The 25,317-nt window shown below is 38.3% G+C and overlaps 1 protein-coding gene across 4 annotated transcripts in view; it reads right to left on the bottom strand.

Annotated features, from left to right (window-relative positions):
• The window catches only part of Rad54b (RAD54 homolog B (S. cerevisiae)), an 81,962-nt gene that overhangs the window by 913 nt on the left and 55,732 nt on the right, over positions 1-25,317 (bottom strand). For 3 of the 4 annotated variants that reach the window (XM_013012541.1, XM_013012542.1, XM_013012544.1), the window contains 7 exons: positions 21,533-21,758; positions 18,605-18,812; positions 11,098-11,237; positions 8,910-9,200; positions 5,422-5,597; positions 1,912-2,173; positions 117-183 (listed from right to left, as the gene is read on the bottom strand). In XM_013012541.1, coding sequence (XP_012867995.1) covers positions 117-183; positions 1,912-2,173; positions 5,422-5,597; positions 8,910-9,200; positions 11,098-11,237; positions 18,605-18,812; positions 21,533-21,758 — 1,370 coding nt within the window. The remainder of the gene's footprint in view (positions 1-116; positions 184-1,911; positions 2,174-5,421; positions 5,598-8,909; positions 9,201-11,097; positions 11,238-18,604; positions 18,813-21,532; positions 21,759-25,317) is intronic. The other variant, XM_013012543.1, reaches the window with a different exon arrangement.

The raw sequence follows: 25,317 nt of genomic DNA, 5'->3' as shown, positions 1-25,317 counted from the left end.
CAGGGCCTCACATCTGGTAGTCAGGAATTCTTACCACCTAAGCCATACTCACAGACCCAAAAATATTTTAGCTACAAAAAGGGTACACATATTTTGTCAAATGGAAGTATTATTACCTGTGGTTAGGAGTCTGTAAATATGAACAGGATGTTTCTGACCATCTCTCCATACTCTTGACATAGCCTAATGAAAGGAAGTAAGAATGCTGAGTATATAAGAAACTGCTAGCCCTTGTGACATAAGCAATTTGTAGGAATATGATTTAATACTGGGAATTCTGGATTTAACTAATAGTTTCAAAACATAGAGCACAGGTGGATCAAGTGTGCCCTATTTTGTATCTTTGTCTTGGGATAAAGAAAAAGAGGGATGAGCACTCATTGAGGTATTGTAAAGTCATGGTAGGAGGTGCCACACAACCAGAGTATATACGCTGTTAAAAAAAAAAAAAAAGGTGGGGGGGGGACAGCCACAGGTGCCTTACACCCATAATCCTAGCTATTTACAAAGCTCAGATCTGAGGATCACAGCTCAAAGCCAGTCTGGGCAGAAAAGTCTGTGAGACTTTTACCTCCAATTAGCCACTCAAACACTGGAAGCAGCACTGTGGCTCAAACGTAGAGTACTAGCCTTGAGCACAAAGAGGTTCAGGGACAGCACCCAGGCCCTGAGTTCAAGCCTCTCAACTGACAAAAAAAAAAAAGAAAAAAAATAGGACAGCAAGTTTAGATGGCCAGAATGCAAAGACCCAAATATAACATGGACATAGAGGGTTTATTCTACCCAGGGGTTCATTTTTACCCCTAAAAAGTCCTTAGAATATCTGCAATCAACTCAGGTACTAGTTAGATACCTGAACTTTAAGAATAATGATATTGTTCTATAAAAGGCCTCTGCCATTTCAAAGAATAATCTGGCCTACAACCAAATCTTGTGATCATCTCTAAGACCATAGAGTGACCAGTCTGGTAAAGGTTCTAATCAGTGTATGCTAACAATGATCTGGAGCAGCTTTGGAGTGAATAGTAAAGTCAGTCACACAGTGCTCTAGGCCTACAGGACTGACCCCCAACAAAACCCTGAACACTAAAACTTAGGTGAACTTCTCTGGTTGATAATACTCCATTCATTCATTAATCATCATTGTTGAGAATTAAATGTTGTCCATATAATTTATGGGGAGAGACAATTAGAAACTCTTGCCAGATCCTCCTAGTCTATACCTTGTGTACCTTTATCCTTTGCTGACTTTAACAACCTTTACAATAACTGGTATAACACTACATATTTCAAAGAACAAATTGGCCTCCAACTAACTCCTGAGATCATCTCTAAGGCCTTAGAATAATCTGCTTGGTTATTAGTTCTGTGATCATAGTTTTTTCTTAGTTCTGTGATCCTTCCAGCAAATCATTAGATCTGAACATAATCTTAATAATGCAGATACAAACCAAAGTACAAATCTGTAAGTAAAAATCTCAAAATAGACTGAAGTGTACTATATTTTGAAGAAAAACAAAGGCTTCTTCTCAATTAGTTTCCTAAATAATTTTGCATCCTGACTGCAGGCCTGTACAAATTGATCATAACATCCATAACACTTTAGAGTCCTCCTTTTACCATCATGAGCATTCCAAGGAATTAGACTCTGGAGAAAGGAGGTATGGGTTTGATTTTGCCTTGATTCTGCCTCTTATAAGTTGTAGAACTATAACAACCTATATGGGACTACTACTACCTATATTAATAGGGATATTGTAAAGGTGAAATAGATGGCAGATGGAAAGGACTTAGCAGAGTCCATGATACAAAATAAGAACTTAATGTACAACATTTATTTACATGTAATCATCATCATCTTTGTATTCCCATCCATTCAATACTGTCTATTTAATTCATAAATATGCCTACCTGGATATCAGTGGCAGGATTCCAATCAATGTCATAAAGAATTAAGTGAGATCCCCCAATAAGATTAAGTCCAACACCACCAGCTTTTGAACTTAACAAAAAAATAAAATCAGAACAGTATTTACTATTGAAGCCATCAACAATTTGCTGTCTTTGAGAGATTGGTGTTTGTCCATCAAGTCTTGCAAAAGAATATCCATGCCGCATGCATACTTCTTGTAAAATATTCAAGGTTTTTGTGTAGTTGGATACCAAAACAACCCTGTCAATCAAAAATAAAAGATTCAAGCTGGAAATGTGGTTTAGTAATAGAGTGCTTGCCTAGCTTGCATGAGGCCCTGGGTTTGATTCCTCAGTACCACATATACAGAAAAGGCTTCAAGAGGTGCTGTGGCTCAAGTGGTAGGGCACTAGCCTTGAGCAAAAGAATCTGAGAGGGGCTGGGAAGTTGGCTCAGTGGTAAGAGCGCTTGCCTTGCATGCCTGAGGCCCTGGGTTCGATTCCTCAGCACCACATAAGCAAAAAAGAAAAAAAAAGCTGGAAGTGGCGCTGTGGCTCAAGTGATAGGGCACTAGCCTTGAGCTGAAGAGCTAAGGGCCAGAGTTCAGGTCCCACAACCGGACCAAAAAAAAAAAAAATCTGAGGGACAGTGCTCAGGTCCTGAGTTCAAGCCCCAGGACTGGCAAATAAAAAATAAAAGATTCTGTATATGAAACTTTCAGGCAATATATGATTTTTTTTTGTGGTTGAAGGAATATACCACAACATTATCATTGATATTTATAAAGAATTTAACAATCAAACATAAGTACTCCTTCACATTCCATTTTAAAGGCATTTATTAAAGGTCTATAATCCTAACTACTCAGGAAGCTGAGATCTAAAAGGACCACAGTTCAAAGCCAGCCTAGGCAAGAAAAGTCCATGAGACTCTTGTCACTAATTAACCACCAAAAAGCTGGAAGTGAAGCTGTGGTTCAAGTGATAGAGCCTGGAGCAAAACTAGCACAAAGACAGAATACAGGCCAGAACCAGCATGCGCACGCACAGGGTTACAAATATAAGTTTAAGCAAATGTCTACAATCTTAAGCCCAAACTGGTTTACAATCTGATTCCATCTACATTATATATGTCCCTTTGAACATATCAAATATTTCTAATAAAACATGAGAAGAAATATTAGAAGTATTGTACTTGAGGCAATAAATAAAACAACATCGCATTAAATCTGAACAGGAGATTCCAAGAGGAGAAAGCATCTGAGCTTAAGTCATAACAAAGAAAAAAGCTCAGCAGAAGAAAGAGAAGAGATATCAGCCTACAATATGTAGGAGCAACAAGTGAAATGTAATGCAAATTACAAATTCTACCCAACAAGTAGCAGGCAAATTACAAATGTAAGTGAATGATTGGTAAGAGGCTAGGGGTTGGGAATGTGGCTTAGTGGTAGAGTGCTTGCCTAGCATGCATAAAGCCCTGGGTTTGATTCCTCAGTACCACATAAACAGAGAAGGCCAGAAGTAACTCTGTGGCTCAAGTAGTAGAGTGCTAGCCTTAAGCAAAAGAAGCTCAGGGACAGTTGCCCAGGCCCTGAGTTCAAACCCAAAGACTGGCAAGAGAGAGATAGAGACAGATACAGACCCAGAGAGAAAGGGGGGAGGTGGCTAGGAAAGGGGGTACTAGTCTTGTCCAATGTGCTAAAGAGTTTAGAAATTTGGGGAAAAAATTAAAAAGTATTCAAATAATTCTAAAGGAAAAGAGTGACATGTTTACTCATATTTTAGATAAGTAAATGAAAGCAATATTGAATATGTAATAGGGTTGAAAGCAGGAGGGAAAGAGTTTACAAGGGACTATCATAACGCAAGTCAGTAATCCTAAGAATCAAAACAAAATTTTGGTAACAGAAAAAGGAATGAATTCCTGTGATTAAAAAATAAAATCAAGGGGCTAGGAAGGTGACTGGGGCTGGGAAGGTGGCTCAGTGGTAGAGTGCTTGCCTTGCATACCCGAGGCCCTGGGTTCGATTCCTCAGCAGCACATAAGCAGAAAGAAAAAAGCCAGAAATGGCGTTGTGGCTCAAGTGGTAAAGTGCTAGTCTTGAACTGAAGAGCTGAGGAACAGCGCCAGGCCGAGTTCAGGCCCTATGACTGGACCCAAAACAATAGTAATAATAATAAAATAAAATCAAGGGGCTGGGAATGTGGCTTAGTGGTAGAGTGCTTACCTAGCATGCATGAAGCCCTGGGTTCATTTCCTCAGTACCATATAAACACAAAAAGCCATAAGTGGCACTGTGGCTCAAGTGGTAGAGTGCTAGCTTTGAGGAAAAGAAGCTTAGGGATAGTGCCCAGGCCCTGAGGTTAAGTCCCAGGACTGGTTAAAAAAAATTAACTAATTAATTAATTACAAATATTTTAATGACCAACAAGGTTAAGTAAATAAAAAAGAAAACTAACTTCCAGGGTTTTTGCCTGCATTTGATACCACAATGGGAAATGACCAGGCTTACAACTTCTGAAGCTTGAAGTACTATAAAATATCAAGACAGATCTAGATTCCCATTAAACAGAAATAAGGCTGTGGGAATGAGAAGAAAGAATTTGACTGGTGATAGATCTGAAATAATATTATATGAATGATAGTTGAGATCACCCAGGAAGGAGTTGAGAGTAGGAAGATGAAAGAAAAAAAAACTCTATAGTCTATCAATATTTAGGGAACAGTAAAAAAAAAAAAGATCCTAGAGAAGAATGAGAAACAGTTGTGGGTCATATAGCAAAAGACCACTAGGTTTTTAAATATATACATATATTTTATTTACTTTTATTTTTTCAAAGAAAAACGTACCTATTGTTTTAAGTTTACAAAAGATTGAAAGCTGATCATTCCCCCAAAGAATATCCCTTTTAATGTTTCCTTATTTAAAGGAGGGAAGAGAGGAAGAGAGCAGTAAGGAATAGTGCAAATTAAGAGTCCAAAAAGCCCACTGGTGGTTCATGCCTGTAATCCTAGCTACTCAGGAGGCAGAGATCTAAAGATCATGGTTCGAAGCCAGCCCAGGGAGGAAAGTCCTTAAAACTCTTATCTCCAACTAACCACCAAAAAACCAGGAGTAGCACTGTGGCTTAAGTAGTAGAGCACTCACCTTAAGCTGAGGAGCTCAGGAACAGCACCCAGGCCCAGAGTTTAAACCCCATGACCAAAGAGTCCAAAAGTACCACTTAGGGAAGGGAGAAGGGAACAAGAATAGTAGAGGGTAAATAATTTTGAAATGCATTTTGAAAGAGGGCAAATATGGTAGAAACTGACAGTTTATCTCTATAAAAACTAAACTAGGAAACCTGTTGAAATTGTTTCAGGAAGGGGGGAGTGGGGAAGGAGGAGAGTGACAGAAGGTATAAATGTAACAATGAAATCCCCCTCTGTATAACTAATATAAGATAATAAAAAGAAAAAAAAAGGGAAAAAAGTCTATGAGCACCTACAGACAGTTAAATTGATCTTACTTTTCGGTGGGACGAAGTTCTCGGATAACTGCTAAGAGCTTTGACAGCACCTGGAGTTTTCCTGACTCATTTTCAGTGAACAGGAGAGGGTTGTAATCAGCAGGGAACACACTTAGCAAGCCTTTGTAGAGACTCCTTTCTTCATTTTCATAACTTGTTGAGCTACTTTCTTTATCCTATTCAAATCAATAATTTTTAACATTCATGAATTCATTTTCAATAAGTAGAAAGAATACTAAAATCATAGGGGAAAAGAAGAGCAGAAAATAAGAGCTACATAAAAATTCTACAAATGTTAAGTAAATCTTTATAGGTCACCATTTTATTATTTCTTGCAAAAGGTAACATGCATTCCACGGAGTTAATTACTGAGCAATTCTAATGTAGTTTCCTAATGGCTGCTACCTTCACTCTACTACAATCCCCCTGCAATTTTATACCTCATACAACTAAAGGAGAGATGCGGAAAGGAAGAGAATGGTAGAAGAGGAAAATAAAGAGCAAATAGTGATGTAAATTCTGTACCTTGTGTGTGTGTGTGTGTGTGTGTGTGTGTCGGTCGTGGGACTTGAACTCTGGGCCTGGGCGCTGTCCCTCAGCTCTTCAGCTCAAGGATAGCGCTCTACCACTTGAGCTACAGTACCACTTCCGGTTTTCTGAGTATTTATTGGCGATAAGAGTTGCACAGACTTTCCTGCCCGGGCTGGCTTTGAACCGCGATCCTCAGATCTCAGCCTCCTGAGTAGCTAGGATTACAGGTCTGAGCCACTGGCACTCAGCTCAATTCTGTACTTTTCAAAACACTGATATTTCCTGTCATCATCAAAACTTCTTTTCCTACTTTTATTCTCTCTCCCCGTCCCCTCATCATTTTTTCTAGTGCATACATCTCCTAGGGCATATTCAAAATCAAGCACAATAGCTCATTTAATTGTATCAGTTTCTGCTCAAAGAAGTAACAATTTTACCAATGAATTAACAGAGGAATTAATCTTTACCATGTGTTTTATTTCCCCAACAGTTTTTCCAGGGAGTGTGTGTGAGGTGCTAATATTGAACCTAGGAACTCCTAGGTAGATTGCCTGGTGAATGTTAAATCAGAATACAAGGAAGATAGGTGATCTTAGTGTGTATGTCCTTAAGCAGTATCATTTAATCAATCACTTGCAAAACTGATATAAAAATCCTCATGCCTGGCTCCTACTTTCAGAGCTCTGATCAGTCAATGTATGTTGAAGCCTGGACATATATAGTATTAAAAGCTTCCCAGAACATTGTAATATATGCTACTCATTAACATTCAAAAAAATGGGTAATACCTTTATTCTGTGACAGCCTGATACATCATCTCCATCAGAGATCAGCCAGACTTTTTGTTGTTGTTGTTGTTGTTAGTCGTGGGGCTTGAACTGTGGCCTGGGCGCTGTCCTTCAGCTCTTCAGCCAAGGCAAGCACTCTACCACTTGAGGCCACAGAACCATTTCCAGTTTTCTGGTGGTTTATTGGTGATAACAGTTTCATGGACTTTCCTGCCTGGGCTGTTTTTGAACCTTGATTCTCAGATCTCAGACTCTTGATTAACTAGGATTACAGGCGTGAGCCACTGGTGCCCAGCCAGCCAGACTTTTTTTATATCAATGAATTGACACCACATAGCCCAATACCCCTTGATTATTATAATGTTACTATTATTATTATATTATTATTAATATTATAATGTTACTATTGGCTATTACATTCTGTTCACATTTCCTAAGGAGAGACTCATCACCTTGATCAAATCTGGAAAACAACCTGGTGTTAATAGGAACAAAATTATACTTACAAGCCATTGTTAAAGGCTATACGTGTACACCAGTCATTTTGGCCCTTTCATACCAATCCTTGCTATGATTTTTTTTTTGGGGGGGGTCCGGTCGTGGGGCCTGAACTCTGGGCCTGGGTGCTGTCCCTCAGCTCTTCAGCTCAAGGCTAGCACTCTACCACTTGGGTCACAGTGCCACTTCCAGCTTTTTCTGCTTATGTAGTGCTGAGGAATCAAACCCAAGGCCTCATGTATGCAAGACAAGTACTCTACCACTGAGCCACGTTCCCAGCCCCTTGTTATGATTTAAAAGAAAGGTTCTTCAGAACAAGTTTCAGACTGTTTGTGATATCCTTTGTTTGAAGCTAACAGAGTCTTCCTATTAGTAGAGGTCATAGGGCAACAGTGGGCAAACACTCTGACTCCCTTGCTACCTTTTCTAGAACGTGCAAGGATATTCTAAATTACCTGGTACATTATGGGCCATTATAAAATCTTCCTTTTAAGGAAGAATTTTTGGCTTCTATTTTTGTGGGGCTTCATAGCCAAAGGGTTTAATTTTTACCACTGTAATAGAATCTGTTTCCTTAAAAGTTGCTTAGTAAAATGTTATGATCCAACCTTTTTGTAGAGTTACACAAAGCTGACTTCTCCTATGATAAACTAAGTAAATATAAGTCACTCTAGGATAAACTTAAGGGATGGAGTGTTTTGGTAGAACATTCCATTTTCTAAGGATATAACTAATGGCTTCAGGCAGAAGACAGCACCAACAGTTTTTTGTTTACAAAGGTTATTTTGAGATAAATTTTTATTTTACCTTTTAAAGGAAAAAAAATAACAGAATGAAAATTGTCCAGAGTAAGTTAAAAATAATAGGATATTAATGATCACTGTGAATCTTCTATAACCAGGCATTCTTTTCATAATTTCTTGCCAAATTGTCACAATAACATTGTCATGAAGTTTCTATATCTTTGCTTCCCAGATAAGAAAACTAATGCTCACATAGGAACTTGAGTAGAACTCACCAACTGTTGGAGAACAAATAAATAATATAATGCAGCCTCTTCAGGAGGCTGAGATCTGATTATTATGGTTTGAAGCTTACCTCCAATTAACAACCAAGAAGCTGGAAATGAAGGTATGGCTCCAATGGACAGCATCAACTTTGAGCAAAAAAGGTAAAAAGCAGTGCCCTAGCCCTCAGTTTGAGTCTCAGTACCAGCATAATAAATAAATAAATAATATAACAAATAATTAACTGTCATCAAGCCCCAGTATCAACACAGAAAAATAATTAATTTAAATAAAATTATAGACTGACTCTGCAATCCACATTAAAAAACAAAACAACTCACTATATTAACATAAGGTAGAAGGCAGACAGTAGAAAATCAATAAATAAGGCAGACCCCCTCATTTCTTTAGGAATGTGGAACAAAAAGTAGGCTGGAGAGTATCTATAGCAGGACCACACTAGCGGGGATGCAGAGCTTTTTAAAAACCTACAAATACAACCCTATGGATTAGTATAATCTGTTTTCTTGGCCTCACAAACCAAAAAACCCTCATCTCATACGTTTAACAGTTTCATATACTACATACCTTTTTTTCTATTTTTTTAAATAAGTTTTTTATTATGAAAATACTGTACAAAGGGTTTTTTTTTTTTAATTCATACCTTCATTGAGTTGAACAGCAGGCAGGGGTGATTACACAGTTTTTTAAGCGCTCCTATACATAGAAGATGAGTACTATTTTCCAGGAATCCTTGTAAACAGAATCTGACAGCTTGAGAATTTAATAGCTTTCGATAGAGTTCAATCTGCAGTGCTGCTGGTCGGCAAAATACTACATTCTCTATTTTAGGTGGAAGATACTTATTTATAATTTCCTGGGTTCTTCTAAGTATAAAAAGTCCAGTGAGGCAAGTGAGTTCAGCTGCTCTTCTTTCTCCTAACTCTTTTTCTTCCTATGGAAAAATACCAAACTTAGTATCATACACATACATAACTTTATTATTGAAAATTTTATAATAGACCATTTATTAATTGCTTCTATCAGATTTTATCAGAAGTGAAACATGAATATGAAGATAGAAAAAACATCTGCAGTGCAGGGATTCAGCACAGTGGTACAGTCTCTGCCTCAAATGTATATGAGTCTGGGTTCAATCCTCAGCACTGAAGAGAAAGAAAAATGAAAAACCAAAGCCAACTATAATCTTTTGAAATGTTCAGTATATTATTTAAGTAAGTGAAGCCACAAATTCCTAATAATTTCCTGCTTGGTTATTGGGACCATAGAGAACATCAGAAATCAACATTTTACTAATTAAATTATTCTAAAAATCAGTTTTTTTGTGAAGACCATAATGATCATAGCCTAACAATCATCAGGAAAAAAGATGGTAGAAACTAAGGTTCTACAAAAATAAGAATTCTAAAGTCAATTTTAACTAACCAGAAATGACTAATGTTGTATATCTTTTCTAAGTTTTTTATCTCTCTAAAGATATAAGTATACTTAATGATTTATTTTTAATTATAACAAAAACAAGATAAACTTTAAAGCTTCATTCACATAAGAAACCAATCATCTGGCTCACCACTGAATTCCCCCAGACTCTTTATACAGCCTTTTGCACAATTTACAGTATTTAATATATGTGTCTTGGATCAAAAAATTAATGTGATATTATTCTTAAATAACATTATGAACATTTTCTATGCCATTAAATACTTACATGAAGTATTATATTGTACAATTCCTGGTTCATGTAAGATAATAAATGTGTTAACAAATTACCATGTTTTACAAAACTAAGATATAACATTTTTTCATATTTTATCTTCTCTAAAAAGGATGCTTTATAATTTTAATTGATACTGTGTTTTCTTCAGTGAAACATGGAAATAATATAGTCTATCTCTAGTACAAATTTGGATTCAATGAAACAGTGTCTATACAACACTTTCTATATATTTAGAAATGTTTCTTTTTCCATTAAGTTGTTTCCAACCTTTTATCATTACAGCAAAAAAATTAACAAATTATTGTTTATTTCTTTATAATAAATTCCTAAAAGTAGTATCATCAGGCCGTAAGATAAACACAATTTTAAGATATTTGATACATACTGCCCAATTTTCCTTAGGTTGTGTTAATTTACATTCCAATCAGCAGAGGATGGTATACTCATCTACATTTGCTATTACCATGCAAATTCAAACAACCAAGATTCCAACAGAAAAGTCCAAAACTTAGGATGGACATTTTGATATGTATATTGTTCACTTATAGTCTTTGTAAAGTGACTATGAATTTTAGATAAATCATGTGGTTATTTTCTAAAACAAATACCAAAATAAGAAATAAAAAGTTGTGGAGGAAATTTTCATTTAATTAAATTTAAGTATTAACCAAGCTATGAATAATTCTTACATACTGCTTTCTAGATGGATAGATTAGATAGATATAATTAAAGAGACAGCTAGATATATAGATAAAGACTAGACATGCATACACACACACACACACACACACACACTCTGGTTAAAGAGAGGGCCTCACTGTGGTATTTCCATACATGTATACAATGTAGCCTGATCAAATTCACCCTGTCATTTTCTCTCATCCCTTCTGCCCCCTACTTAGAACAATTTCAACAAGCTTCATTGTTCTATTTCCATACATGCATACAAAGTACTTCAACCATATTTTCACCCTCATTCGCCCTCTCCATTTGCCTCCCAAGGAAATATATTATACATTCTTGTCATTCTTTTTTTACATACCAATCTTTTTCAAATTATTTTTAAATTTTTATTGTTATAAAGGCGATTTTTAATTTATTTAGTAAATTATACCTCAGAAGAAGAAGGTTCTCTTGAGGTAATGATGGGTTCTTCATATATTTTCCTATAAGATAACGAGGAGCCTAATATTCCTGGATTAACAAAATTTATTAATGCAAAAAATTCTTGCAGATCATTTTGAATTGGAGTACCTAAAGAGAGATAAATGTGATAAGAAGTTCAAGGTTTTTTACTATCAAAAGTTTACAATGAAATTTGTACTCAAATCTTTTCTTTTTTGTCAATCATGGGGCTTGAACTCTGGGCCTGGGTGTTGCCCCTCAGCTCTTCAGCTCAAGGCTAGGGCTCTACCACTTGAGCCACAGTGCCACTTCCGGTTTCCTGAGTGGTTTATTGGAGGTAAGAGTCTCACGGACTTTCCTGCCTGGGCTCACTTTGAACTGCGATCCTCAGAACTCAGCTTCCTAACTAACTAGGATTGCAGGCGTGAGCCACCAGTGCCTGGCTGTATTCTCTTTTCTAAGAGCAATAAACACACACCAATTCCCTAAAACAAAGAAAGAATATCCAAGTCAAGTTTAAAATATGAACAGTAACATAACTATCTCTGGTGGTTGAGGGAAGTTCATCGAGTCTGAATGCTTAGGTTTATATCCCACCTGTGTCACCTCCTCCCTAAGGAGCCCTAAACAAGTCACTCACACCACCTTATTATCTGTAAAATAGGGAAATAAGAATAGCTCTTCCTAAACATAGCTTCCCTATGACCCAGCAATTCCACTCCTGGGCATATATCCAATTGACCATAAGCAGACCACACAAAAGCTAACAGCACAACCATTTTCACTGCAGCATTGTTTATCATAGTGAAGATATGGAATCAACCCACATGCCCCTCAGTAGACAAATGGAGTAAGAAAATGTGGTATATATACATAATGGAGTTCTATGCTTCCATCAGAAAAAATGATACTTTCCCATTTGCAAGGAAATGGAAAGACTTGAAAAAAATTATATTAAACAAAGTAAACCAGACCCAAAGAAACATAGGTTGCATGGTTTCCCTCATTTGTAATAAGAATGTGCCTATAAATCTACATGTATGGGACTAGGAAGTTGGTTCAGTGGTAGAGTGCTTGTCTTGCATGCATGAGGCCCTGGGTTCGATTCCACAGCACCACATAAGCAGAAAAAGCCGGAAGTGGCACTGTGGCTCAAGTGGTAGAGCACTAGCCTTGAGCTGAAGATCTGAGGGCCAGTGCCCAGGCCCAGAGTTCAGGCCCCACAACCAACAAAAAATAAAAATAAAAATCTACATGTAAACAATGGATAGTAAAAGACAAAAATTATACTTTGATATGATAAATTAAACAGGACTCTAAAAATCCACACAGTAAGACCAAAGAATGATATTCTTAGGAGAAGATCACAAAGGCTTAATAGCTATGTGCATATGGTCATATAAAATGATGTTTATAGAAATGAACTCACAGTTTTTTGTTTCACTTTTTGTGCTTTGTTTTCCCCCAGTGCTTGCTGTTTTTCTTTTTTTTTTTTTTGGTTGGTCGTGGGGCTTGAACTCTGGGCTTGGGCGCTATCCCTCAGCTCTTCAGCTCAAGGCCAGCACTCTACTGCTTGAGCCACAGCACCACTTCTGGTTTTCTAGTGGTTTATTTAAGAGTCTCATGGAGGGGCTGGGAAGGTGGCTCAGTGGTAGAGTGCTTGACTTGCATGCATGAGGCTCCGGGTTCAATTTCTCAGCACCACATAGGCAGAAAAAGCCGGAAGTGGAGCTGACACTCAAGTGGTAGAGCGTTAGCCTTGAGCTGAAGAGCTGAGGGACAGCGCCCAGGCCCAGAGTTCAGGCCCCACGACCAACCAAAAAAAAAAAAAAGAGTCTCATGGACTTTCCTGCTCAGGCTGGCTTTGAACCGTGATCAGATCTCAGCCTTGTGAGTAACTAGGATTACAGGCATGAGCCACAGGCACCAGGTTGTTTTTTATTTCTGTACCTTTTGTCTTATATGTAAGCTTATCTGATTTGGTGGGGTAAGGGAGGTCACAGAAATGGTGGGACAAAGGGTGAACAAATGCAGCAGTGATATTCATTAGACACTATGTTGAAAATGAACTATACACCGGGCGCCAGTAGCTCATGCCTGTAATCCTAGTTACTCAGGAGGTTGAGATCTGAGGATCAAGGTTCAAAGCCAGCCCAGGCAGGAAAGTCCCTGAGACTCTCATCTCCAATTAACCACCAGAAAACCAGAAGTGGTGCTGTGGCTCAAGTGGTAGAGCACTTGCCTTGAGCTGAAGAGCTCAGGGACAATGTCCAGCCCAGAGTTCAAGCACCAAGACCTACAAGAAAATGAACTATACAATTTGTGGGGCAAAGAGAGGTCAGGATGGAAAAAACTGGGAGAAAACAAGAAGAGGTAACACTATTCAAAAAGAAATTTGCTCATTACCTGATTTATGTAACTGTGATGTCTCTATACATCACCTTTACAAAAAAAAAAAAGAAGGGCTGGGAATGTGGCTTAGTGGTAGAGTGCTTACCTAGTATACATGAAGCCCTGGGTTTGACTCCTCAGTACCACATAGGCAGAAAAAAACAAAAGTGGTGCTGTGGCTCAATGGTAGAGTGCTAGCCTTAAGCAAAAGACGATCGGGAACAGTGCCCAGGTCCTGAGTTCAAGTCCCACGACTGGCAATAATAATAGTAATAATAACAAGAACAATAAATAAAGAGTAGCTCTTAAAGTTGTGGGAATCAAAGTAGTCAATCCACACAATGTAGTTTAAGCAATATCTGAATCTTGTACTTCTGGCCTTGAGAACTCTGAGAAAATAAGTTTACAGTTGTGTATGCTACCTAGGCTGAAGTATTTTGTTACAGCAGACCAAATGGTTGAATCTCAACCATTTTCTAGTCAATATTAACTAAATGGTTGCCATCATACTGAGCTAAATAATAGGGTGGGGGTGGAGAGGAAGGGATCTAATTTTCTCTTACATGATTCTTAATTATGAAGCACCTATCATGTAATTAAGCACCTATCATTGTATATACATACAAATATATACTTTCATAATAAGAAATATAAATCAACTTGAGAGCAAAATGTTCTGCCGTTATAGAAGTAAAGAATCGGTGAAGATGTAGCTTCAGTGGTAGAGAACTTGCCTACTAGCAAGTACATTGAAAGCACCAGAAAAACAATAAATAAAAGTAAAAAATTCATTCAGGCAATTCTTTTTCTCCTTTTCTTTTCTTTCTTTTTTTTTTTGTGAGTCCTTGGGCTTGAACTCAAGGTCTGGGTGCTGTCCCTGGGCCAATTTGTGCTCAAGACTAGAACTCTACCAATTGAGCTTCAATGCCACTTCTGGCTTTTTTTGAGTAGTTTACTGGAGAAAAGAGCATCATGGGGACTTTTCTACTTGGTCTGGCTTCAAATTGCAATCCTCATATCTCAGCCTCCTGAGCAGCTAGGATTACAGGAGTGAGCCACTGATACCCAGCATCATTCAGGCAATTCTAAGACATAAAAACCAACTGTAAGTATTCTAAACTCAACAAATTAATTGGAGTTAGTTTTGTGTGTGTGTGTATGTGTGTTTTTTTTGTCGGTTGTGGGGCCTGAACTCTGGGCCTGGGCACTGGCCCTCAGATCTTCAGCTCAAGGCTAGTGCTCTACCACTTGAGCCACAGTGCCACTTCCGGCTTTTTCTGCTTATGTGGTGCTGTGGAATCAAACCCAGGGCCTCATGCATGCAAGACAAGCACTCTACTACTGAGCCACCTCTCCAGCCCTGGAGCTAGTTTTTTACCTATATTAGCACAGCTTAGGAGGCAAAAGTGACAAAGACAGGAAAGCTAAAACAAAGACTGACCAAACAATAATATGAAGAGCAACACTAAACCAGTAAGTGAAACTATCAGAATCAATTTTCCACTGCAAATATTTTGGGGGCTGGGAAGGTGGCTCAGTGGTAGAGTGCTTGCCTTGCATGCCTGAGGCCCTGGGTTCGATTCCTCAGCACCACATAAGCAAAAAGAAAAAAGCTGGAAGTGGCGCTGTGGCTCAAGGGGTAGAGCGCTAGCCTTGAGCTGAAGAGCTGAGGGACAGCGTCCAGGCCCAGAGTTCAGGCCCCACGACCGGACCCAAAAAAATATATATATTTTTTATATTTTGTTTTGCAGTGGTGGGGATCAAATCCAGAACCTTGCCCACACCAGGAAGAGCTGTTCCATTGAGCTGCTCCCAGCCTTGTGAAGATAGTTTAATTTGAAATGATAAATGTATAGTTGCCTATAATTAATATTAATAAAACTGTATTCTTAAAGTTGCCTGACATTCACATGGAGAATCATCTTTTTATTTTTATTTTTTTATTTTTTGTCGGTCGTGGGGCTTGAACTCTGGGCCTGGGCGCTGTCCCTCAGCTCTTCAGCTCAAGGCGAGCACTCTACCACTTGAGCTACAGCGCTATTTCCAGTTTTCTGGTAGTTTATTAGAGATAGGAGTCTCACAGTCTCTCCTGTCCGGGCTGGCTTTGAACCGTGATCCTCAGATCTCAGCCTCCTCAATAGCTAGGATTACAAGCGTGAGCCACCAGCGCCCAGCTGGAATCATCTTTTTATTCCTTACCTTTTCAACAATCTCTTATTTCTGCTCTTTCTTTTTCTTCTTAATTCTAGTAACCACTGTTTTTACTTTATAGTTGTACCTTTTCTCTTTTTTTGGGGGGAAGGGGTTGGCTGTGGGGCTTGAGTGCAGGGTCTGGGTGTTGTCCCTGAGCCTCTTTGTGCTCACGGCTAGTACTCTATCACTTGAGTTATATGCCACCTCTGGCTTTTTCTAACTAGTTTATTGGAGACAAAAGTCTCACAGACTTTTTTGCCTAGGCTGGCCTCAAACCACAATCCTCAGATCCCAGCTTCCAGAGTAGCTAAGATTATAGGTGTGATCCACTGGCACATGGCAACTATTCTTAAAATAAGCAATACTGGCTGGTGCTGGGGCTCATGCCTATAATCCTAACTACTTAAAAGGCTGAGATCTGAAGATCACCGTTTGAAGCCAGCTTGTGCGGTAATGTTCTTAAAATCTACAACAAATTACCAAAAAGCTCAATAATAGAGCACCAGCCCTTAGCAAAAAAAAAGCTCAGGGACAGTACCCAATCCCTGAGTTTAAACCCCAGAACCAGAAAAAATTCTTTTTTTTTTGTTTTTTCTTCTTATTGTAAAGATACTGTACAAAGGGGTTACAGTTACACGAGCAAGGTAAAGAGTACATTTCCTATGGAGCATTGTTACCATCTCCTTTGTTTTTCCCCTACCATCCCTTTCCTCCCCACCTTCCCCACTCCTCCCTTCTCCCACCCCCACAAAGTTGTAAAGTTCCTTTTCAATATAGTGTCTTAGGGGCTGGGAAGGTGGCTCAGTGGTGGAGCACTTGCCTTGCATGCATGAGGCCCTGGGTTCGATTCCTCAGCACCACATAAGCAAAAAGAAAAAAGATGGAAGTGGCGCTGTGGCTCAAGCACCCAGGCCCAGAGTTCAGGCCCCAGGACCCAACCCAAAAAAAAAAACAAAAAAAATCAACATAGTGTCTTATACATTGTTGCAATGGGTCATCCTGTATCCTTATTTCAGCATTTTGTTATTTCCTTTCCTTTAACATACAAAAGAAACAAAAAAAAAATCACATAGTACATTATAAGTACATTAAAAACAACAGCATCTTGGGGTTCATTTAGCTTAGTATCATCTTATATGGTCATATGTACAAAGCTTTTGATCTTTTCTGCTTGTCCTAGACATATACTAGTTATTGCAGATAAGGGAAACCATGTGACCTATGTTTCTTAGGGTCTGGCTTACTTCACTTAATTTTTTTCAAGTCTTTCCATTTCCTAACAAATGGGACGGTATCATTTTTTCTGATGGAGGCATATAATTCGTGCGTGTGTGTGTGTGTGTACCACACTTTCCTGATTCATTCATCTACTGATAGGTTTTTGGTTTTTTGTCAGTCTTGGGCTTAAACTCTGGGCTTGGGCGCTGTCCCTGTGCTCTTCAGCTCAAGGCAAGCACTCTACCGCTTGAGCCACAGCACCACTTCCGGTTTTCTAGTGTTTTATTGGCGATGAAGAGTCTCACGGACTTTCCTGCCAGGGCTGGCTTTGAACCATGATCCTCAGATCTCAGCCTCCTGAGTAGCTAGGATTAAAGGCATGAGCCACCGGCACCTGGCCTGAGGGGCATTTGGATTGGTTCCATATCTTCGCTATGGTGAATAATGCTGCAATAAACATAGTTGTGCTAGTAGCTTTAGTATGGCCTTGTTTGTGATCGTGTGGATAAATGCTTAAAAGTGGGATTGCTGGGTCATAGGGGAGTGTTCCAAAGCAGAACCAGCAAAAATTCTTAAAAAAGCAATATTCAGCCCTCACTGAGTAATAAGGAGAAACAATCTCTGATTTTCTTTTATAACCCATTGCAATTAAGTCCAGATTAGTCATTATTAGTCATTTTTTCCGGTTGCTATGTGAGTCCCCGAGCACCTGAAGAGCATTCATGTCTTGGGGGGGGGGAAGTGCAGTTTGGGGATTAAGTACCCCAAAATCAATAGCTAATCAAGATATCTCAACTATAGTTTAGGGAATCAAGAGTAAGAATCCACTCAGGTACAAACAGCTAAAAGCTGTTTTTTTTTTCATTTCCCTAGTTCCTTTTATCCTTTAAAAATAGCATATATTATAGGTGTCAGTGGTTCATGCCTGTAATCATAGCTACTCAAGAGGCTAAAATCTGAACAGTGTGTGGTTTGAAATCAGCCTGGAGCAGGAAAGCCTGAGATTCTTATCTCCAATTAACCCCAAAAAAGCTGGAAGTGAAGCTGTGGCTTAAGTGGTAGAGCATTAGCCTTAAGCCAAAAAAATCAGGGACAGTGCTCAGGCCCTGAGTTCAAGCCCTAGGATCAAAAAAAAAAAAAAAGCTCACCAAGTACTTGTCAGGTAGTCCCAAGAATTTTACACAGATTAAGTCTTTTAGCTCTCACAACCACTCCATGAAGTAGATGGTATTATATTTTTTTTCCTTTTTTAAATATTATTATTATCTTTAAATAGTTATACAAAGAAGTTCCCATTCTACAAAACAGTATATGAATACAAGGTATCTGACAACATTGTCACCCATTGCTCCTAACGATGGTATTATATTTCTATTTCACCAAAAGCTGAGGCACAGAGAGGTTAAGTAACTTGCCTAAGTTGCACAGCTGTAAATATCAGACTCAGTAATCAAGCACAGGCATGTCAGTCCCATCTTCTATATTCACAATGGTATAATACATTACTTTTGGTTTTACTCCTTAAAAAATTCAAAACAAAAGCTGCAGAAAATTATATAGGGATTTGAAGATTCAGAATCCTGCCATAATTGGATTAATGCCATCCAACACTAATAGTTCTTTGGTTGTTAAGCATCAAATTACAAGTCACAGATAGACACAGAACACAAATATTCCAAAAAGTGAATACTGACCAGTTAGAATTACTCTTTTCTCACAAGAGAGGCTAAGGAGGGCTGTAGTTGTCTTAATGGCACTGTTCTTCAAACGATGCCCCTCATCACAAATTAAAAGATCAAATTTTATATTCTTAATTTGGTCCAAGGAACGAAGTAACATTTCATAACTGATGATAAGAACAGAATAAAATGGGGATTTGATGAACTCTTCAACTTTGTGGCTCTGAGGAAAAAAAGATAGTATTTTACAAACCATAGGTGGAAACTGAAATCAAACTTGAGCAGCATGTTTCTGTAGTCATTTATCAAGTATTAGAACATGTTGACTCTGTCTTAGTCATCTCAGGTTTTGATAGAAAAATAACCATACAGGGAGTAGCCTTTTAAAAAAGACATGAGCTGGGCACTGGTGGCTCACGCCTGTAATCCTAGCTACTCTGGAGGCTGAGATCTGAGGATCATGGCTCAAAGCCAGCCTGGAGAAAAAAAGAAAGAAAGAAAGAGAGACTCTTATCTCCAATAAACCACTCAGAAAACCAGGAGTGGCATTGTGGCTCAAGTGGTAGAGCATTAGCCTTGAGCTGAAGAGCTGAGGGACATTGCTCAGGACCAGAGTTGAAGCATTATAAACGATTTAAAAAAAAAAGACATGAATTTTGCACAGTTTTGGATGCCAGAAAGCCTGAATTCAGGGTACCAATGATGTAGCTAGCTTCATTATGTTTCTGATTCTATTTTGTTTCATTTCCTTCCTTGGAGCTCTCCTGAGTTTTTCTCTCTTACAGTTTATTTCCTGAGATCCAAGAAACAAAAGGCCAGATTGATGAACTCCTTCACAAATAGAAATTAAAAAAACAACAACAACAACAACAACAAAGTTACCCTGAATGGGTGACCTTGGGATAATGGACGAAAGCAATGTATCAACCAGGCTATCCCAGACCAAGACCACCTAGACAACTACTATAGAAATAGAAATCTCCATTCCTTGCCTTTGCTTCTTCTTCTTATATGATACTGAGACTACTATAAGTACTTTGAAGACAGAGCTTTAGGTCCTCAAGTCTCTGTCCTTCCCAGTGTGATCACACTGTAAAAAAATATTCCTCCCTTCATTATAGCTAGTCTCTTTGACTGGCTTTCTGGGACAGGTTACAGACCCTAGTCTGTTAGGACTCCCTGAATCCAGGGCCTTTGCCTAGCTCCAGTAATACCAATTTGGTAGATGAGAGCCCTCTTGCTGGATTTCAGGGGAGATAGTCTTGTTACATTCACACATGATGGAAAAAAAGGAAATGCGGATGTCTCTTCCCTTTCTATCAAGTGCACTAATTCTATCACAAGAATTTATGACCCCATCTAAGCCTAGGACCCAAAGGTCCTGCCACCTAAAACTATGTCATGTTTTAGGTGATTAACTTACAATATGTTTTTCTTTACAATGGTAGAAAAAGATACATAGCACTATTCTCTTTTCCCACTTCAGTATTCAAAATATGTCTAGAAATTTAGCATATTATTATAGAATAGATTATTTTACCATACTATAAGCTAATAAGCATTCTGGTCAGGTGTAAGGTAAACTAGACTCAGCTATGAGGCTTACTTAGGTTATTTGAATTAACATTAATTTTCTCCTTTTCTTCCTCTCAACAGTTTCCTAGTGGTCGAGTAGCTCAAGTAGTACAGCACCTGCCTAATATACTTAAGGTTAAATTCAAACCCAAGTGCCTCTCAAGAAATTTTACAATATAGTCGTATTCACTAGATGCTATGTTGAAAATGAATTATACAACTTGCGGGTGGGGATAGGAGGAAAAAACTGGGAGAGAGCAAAGAAAGGAGTGACGTTGTCCAAAAAGAAATGTACTCTTTGCCTGACTTACGTAACTGTAACCCTCTGTACACTACCTTTATAATAACAATAAACATTGTAAAATAAAAATCATTAACTAAGAAGCTGGTCATGGTAGCACACACATGTCATCTCAACTATGTAAGATGCATAAATAGCAGGATTTCAGTCCAGGCGAATGCAGGCAAAAAAAGTGACATCTTATTTGAAAAACGAAAGGGTAGTGGTAAAGTCCTTAGAGCGCCAGCCTAGCCGGAGTCTTCTTACAAGATGGGCCTTTAACACTCTAGGTAGTCCAGGCTGGCCTCAAACTCTGGATCATTCTCTGTAGGCATCTCAAGTGCTACCAGTACTGGAATTCACCACATCTGGCTACATTTTTCAACTTATGCTATCAAATGGTCCCATTATTCTTAAACAAACACTTACAAATTGAGAGTTAAGGCTTCAACATATGAATTTGGGTAGGATCCAAATATTTATTCCATAACAACTGAAAATCATAATGAAGCCAATATTCCATTTTTTGTACAAAGAGATTGAGGAATTATATACACTGTATCATAAAAAGCACTAAAGTATTGATTTGCATCACTAAAGATTTTTTTTTTTTGGTCGGTTGTGGGGACTGAACTCTGGTCATGGGCGCTGTCCCTCCGCTTTTCAGCTCAAAGCTAGCACTCTACCACTTGAGCCACAGTGCCACTTCCTGCTTTTTCTGTTTATGTGGTGCTGAGGAATCGAACCCAGGGCCAAGGCAAGCACTGATCCATCTTCCCAGCCCTGCTAGAGATTTTTTTTTTTTTTTTGTCGGTTGTGGGGCTTGAACTAACTCTGGGCTTGGGCACTGTCCCTCAGCTCTTCAGCTCAAGGCTAGCACTCTACTACTTGAGCCATAGCACCACTTCCGGTTTTCTAGTGGTTTATTGGAGATAAGAGTCTCACGGACTTTCCTGCCTGGGCTGGCTTTGAACCGTGATCCTCAGAGCTCAGCCTCCTGTGTAGCTAGGATTACAGGTGTGAGCCACTGGTACCTGGCTTAGAGATTTTAAAGTATGACCAAGGCTAGGCTTTTAAAAGTCTCTTACCTGATCAATAGTAAATACTTTGATCCTTTCACTTCCTAGCCATTTTTGAAATTCTTTCTTCCAATTATTCACCAAGCTTCCAGGTGTGACAATAAGTGTCTTCTTTATTACTGGCTTGCCTCCATAGGGCCCCTGACACTGTAGAGTCCAGATGAGTGAAATACACTGCAACGTTTTCCCTAAACCCATTTCATCAGCAAGAATAGCTCCATATCTGCCATTCATTCTGTTAGAAATAATTGTACTTAATCACAAATAATAAATAATAATAAACAGTAACATTTTTGCAATAACAACAAATTACTCTTCCTAGTATTATATTCTAATTTATAGATTACTTTTACAAATTTGACAATTACATCTATTACATATTATTAACTAATATATATTATATATATCTGAAATTAAAGAGTTGAATATTATCTATTACTGCTATATGTCCATATTTGGTAACAAGAATACAATCATTATAGCTGTATTTGCACAATTTAACTATAACTCTATTTCTCATCACTAACAGTTGAACAATTTTTACCAGTCTCAGTATTAGATATCAAAACAGTTCAAAATATATAACTTTAATCAGTAAGACCTATTGAACTACATTTATTTAGAATATTCTAAAATACTTATTTAAAATATGAAGAATTTATGTATCTCTGGCAGATTATGAAGTTCTCAACCAAAATAGCTTCCTAGATTATAATTTTTAAACCTACTGAATACTTGTTCTAATCCACATAGTAAAACTGTTATTATACAATCTCTTAATGCAATTTAAAATTGTTATTAACATTATTAAGATATTTTAAAGCCCTTAGATATAAACATATATATATTAAAAGCTTAGAGAGCCCAAAGGAATTAGATATTCTCATAAATATAATTATAGTTTGTTAGTTATCAATTCCTTAATAATTAATAGAAAAAGAACCATATACTTTTTTTTGTGAGGCTTAAAGTCTGGGCCTGGGCGCTGTCCCTCAGCTCTTCAGCTCAAGGCAAGCACTCTACCACTTGAACCACAGTGCCACTTCCAGTTTGCTGGTGGTTAATTGGAGATATGAGTCTCAAGGACTTTTCTGCCCAGGCTTGGCTTTGAACCACGATCCTCAGATCACAGCCTCCTGAGTAAGTAGAATTACAGGCATGAGCCACCAGTGCCCATCTATAAATTTTTATTTCGAGATACAGAGAAAAAGTTGTCAATAGGGATCATAGCCACTACTATTGTTTTAGATAAACAATTGACCAATACAGACAAATGTCAGTCAAATTTTGTATATGACTAGTAGAAAAAATAGAAATGTATCTTTTCATGGAAAGAGGAAAATGATCAGGCAAGCTACATAGAGAAGCACCTTGTGCAAAACTTTAAAAGATAAAGAGTCTCTGATTGGGCAGTTTAATATAATTAAGAGCTTGAACTCAATGAGGTTCAAGGGAGAAATACAAATATATAAAACTGGCAAGAAGGCAGAAGACAAAAGACTGGGCTATCTTGAAGGTTTAGGCTCTATCTCACATATCTGAATCTCCCAAAAGAGCAGTCTTTCTAAAGAAATATACTCTTTATCTGACTTATGTAACTGTAATCACTCTGTACATCATCAGTAAAATTAATTAATTTTAAAAAAGAAAAAACAATGTGTGCTTGAAAAAAATCATCTTAAGTGAAGTAAGTCAGGCCCAAAGAGTCAAAGGTCAAATGTTTTCTTTCATATGTGTTCTCTCATATGTGGAAGCTATAACTAATTTATAATGTACTAGTAAATACTTCAGGGATATATGCAAGTATACACAATGTATTAACCAAAATGCTGTATTTTCAGGCCAAGAATTCAGATGGTGTAGTTTTTTTTAGAAAAGCTAACTCACAGTTAAACAAAATGAATACCAGGAAATAGATATTGAAAAATGGGGAATGGGACACCAGGGAGAGGGAAGAATATAGTCGGTCCTATGTGTGGACTATGAGAAATGTCTCTAGTAGGCAGCTTGCAGTTGCTTACAGTAGGACATTATCAGTGTGTGAAGAAACTGTGGGGGCCAAGGAGTTATAGGCATCCTGACCTGTTATCACTAGCTCTTTGATACCCAGTTCAAGCCCCATGACTGGCATATACAAAAAAATTAAAAACCAAATCTTGGCTGCACATAACATAAAATAACTACATTTCTTTTTATTTCCTCCTTTCCCCATCTTTTCCTTTTTTGTGCTGGTCCTGGGACTTGAACTCAGGGCCTGGTACTATCCCTGAGCTTTTGTGTTCAAGGCTAGTACTCTACCACTTGAGTCACCATAGCTCCACTCCCAGCTTTTAGAGTTTAATTGGAGATAAGAGTCTCATGAACTTGGCTGTCCACACTGGTTTTGAACTGTGATCATCAGATGTCAGCCTCCTGAGTAGCTAGGATTACAGGTATGAGCCACTGGCACCCAGCCCTTTTTTTTTTTACACTGTAGTAGAACCAGGGCTTGAACTTAGAACCTTGAACCCTAGGCTCAGCTTTTTCTATTCATGGCTGGCACTTTACCACTTGAGCCACACCTCCAGTCCACACTACTGTGTTTCTAGAGATATAACTTCCTAGGACCACTGTAGTGGGATGGCAGAAAAGCACTGGAATTAAATAATATCTAAAAGATTTAAATAATTGGGCTGGGAATGTGGCTTAGTGGTAGAGTACTTGCCTAGCATGCTTGAAGCCCTGGGATTGATTCCTCAATACCACATAAACAGAAAAAGCCAGAAATGGTGCTGTGGCTCAAGTGGTAGAGTGCTACCTTGAGCAAAAGCAGCTCAGGACAGTGCCTAGGCCATAAGTTCAAGCCCAAGACGGGACCCTTGCCCAGGGCAGGGCAGGAAGGCAGGCTCAGGTTAGATTAGAACAGAAGAAATAAAAAAATAATTCCCGGGGCTGGGAAGGTGGCTCAGTGGTAGAGTGCTTGCCTTGCAGGCACAAGGCCCTGGGTTCGATTCCTTAGCACCACATAAGCAGAAAAAGCTAGAAGTGGTGTTGTCGCTCAAGTGGTAGAGTGCTAGCCTTGATCTGAAGAGCTGAGGGACAGTGCCCAGGCCCGGAGTTTAGGCTCCATGACCAACAAAAGAAAAAAAGAAAAAAATAGTAATTCCCAAACCTATTGAGATAAGATAGTCAAGGGAACAATAGATTTGGGAGAGAATGTGAACCTAGTTAAAAGTTTCAGGCACTAGGCGTGGTGGCACATGATTATAATCCCAACATTCTATACTATTTTACTTTTCTTTTCCTTTTCTTTTTTTTTGTTAAAACAATTTAAAAGGTGATTTTTTTAAGTAGAGGTAAGAGATTATTTTTAATTCTCATAAGCAAAATTAAAAGCTTCTTCCATCTGCTCACATAACCTATTATCATGCTAAAAACAAGCTTTCATTATATCACATTAAGATTTACAGTATTTATGTTCATTTGAGTAATTTTATAAGCTATTTAAAGCCCATGAGAGCAATGGTCCTAACTCTGTACACCCACTTCCTAGCAAGTTATCTGGCACATGGTATCCTTAGAGGAGCCATTTGTTTTGCCAGTACTAAGGTTTGAATTCAGCACCTTGCATTTGCTAGGAAATTAGTCTAACATGCCAGTCACAACTCCATTTTCTTTTTTTTTTTTTAATTTTTGGGTCTGGTTGTGGTGCCTGAACTCTGGGCCTGTGTGCTGTCCCTCAGCTCTTCAGCTCAAGGCTAGCACTCTACCACTTGAGCCACAGCACCACTTCTGGCTTTTTTCTTTTTGCTTAT

The sequence above is a fragment of the Dipodomys ordii genome, unplaced genomic scaffold, assembly GCF_000151885.1.
Source record: "Dipodomys ordii isolate 6190 unplaced genomic scaffold, Dord_2.0 Scaffold17, whole genome shotgun sequence".
Classification (NCBI taxonomy): Eukaryota; Metazoa; Chordata; class Mammalia; order Rodentia; family Heteromyidae; genus Dipodomys; species Dipodomys ordii.
The sequence above is the reverse complement of the archived record's forward strand: the minus strand, read 5'-3'. Positions and strand labels throughout refer to the sequence as shown.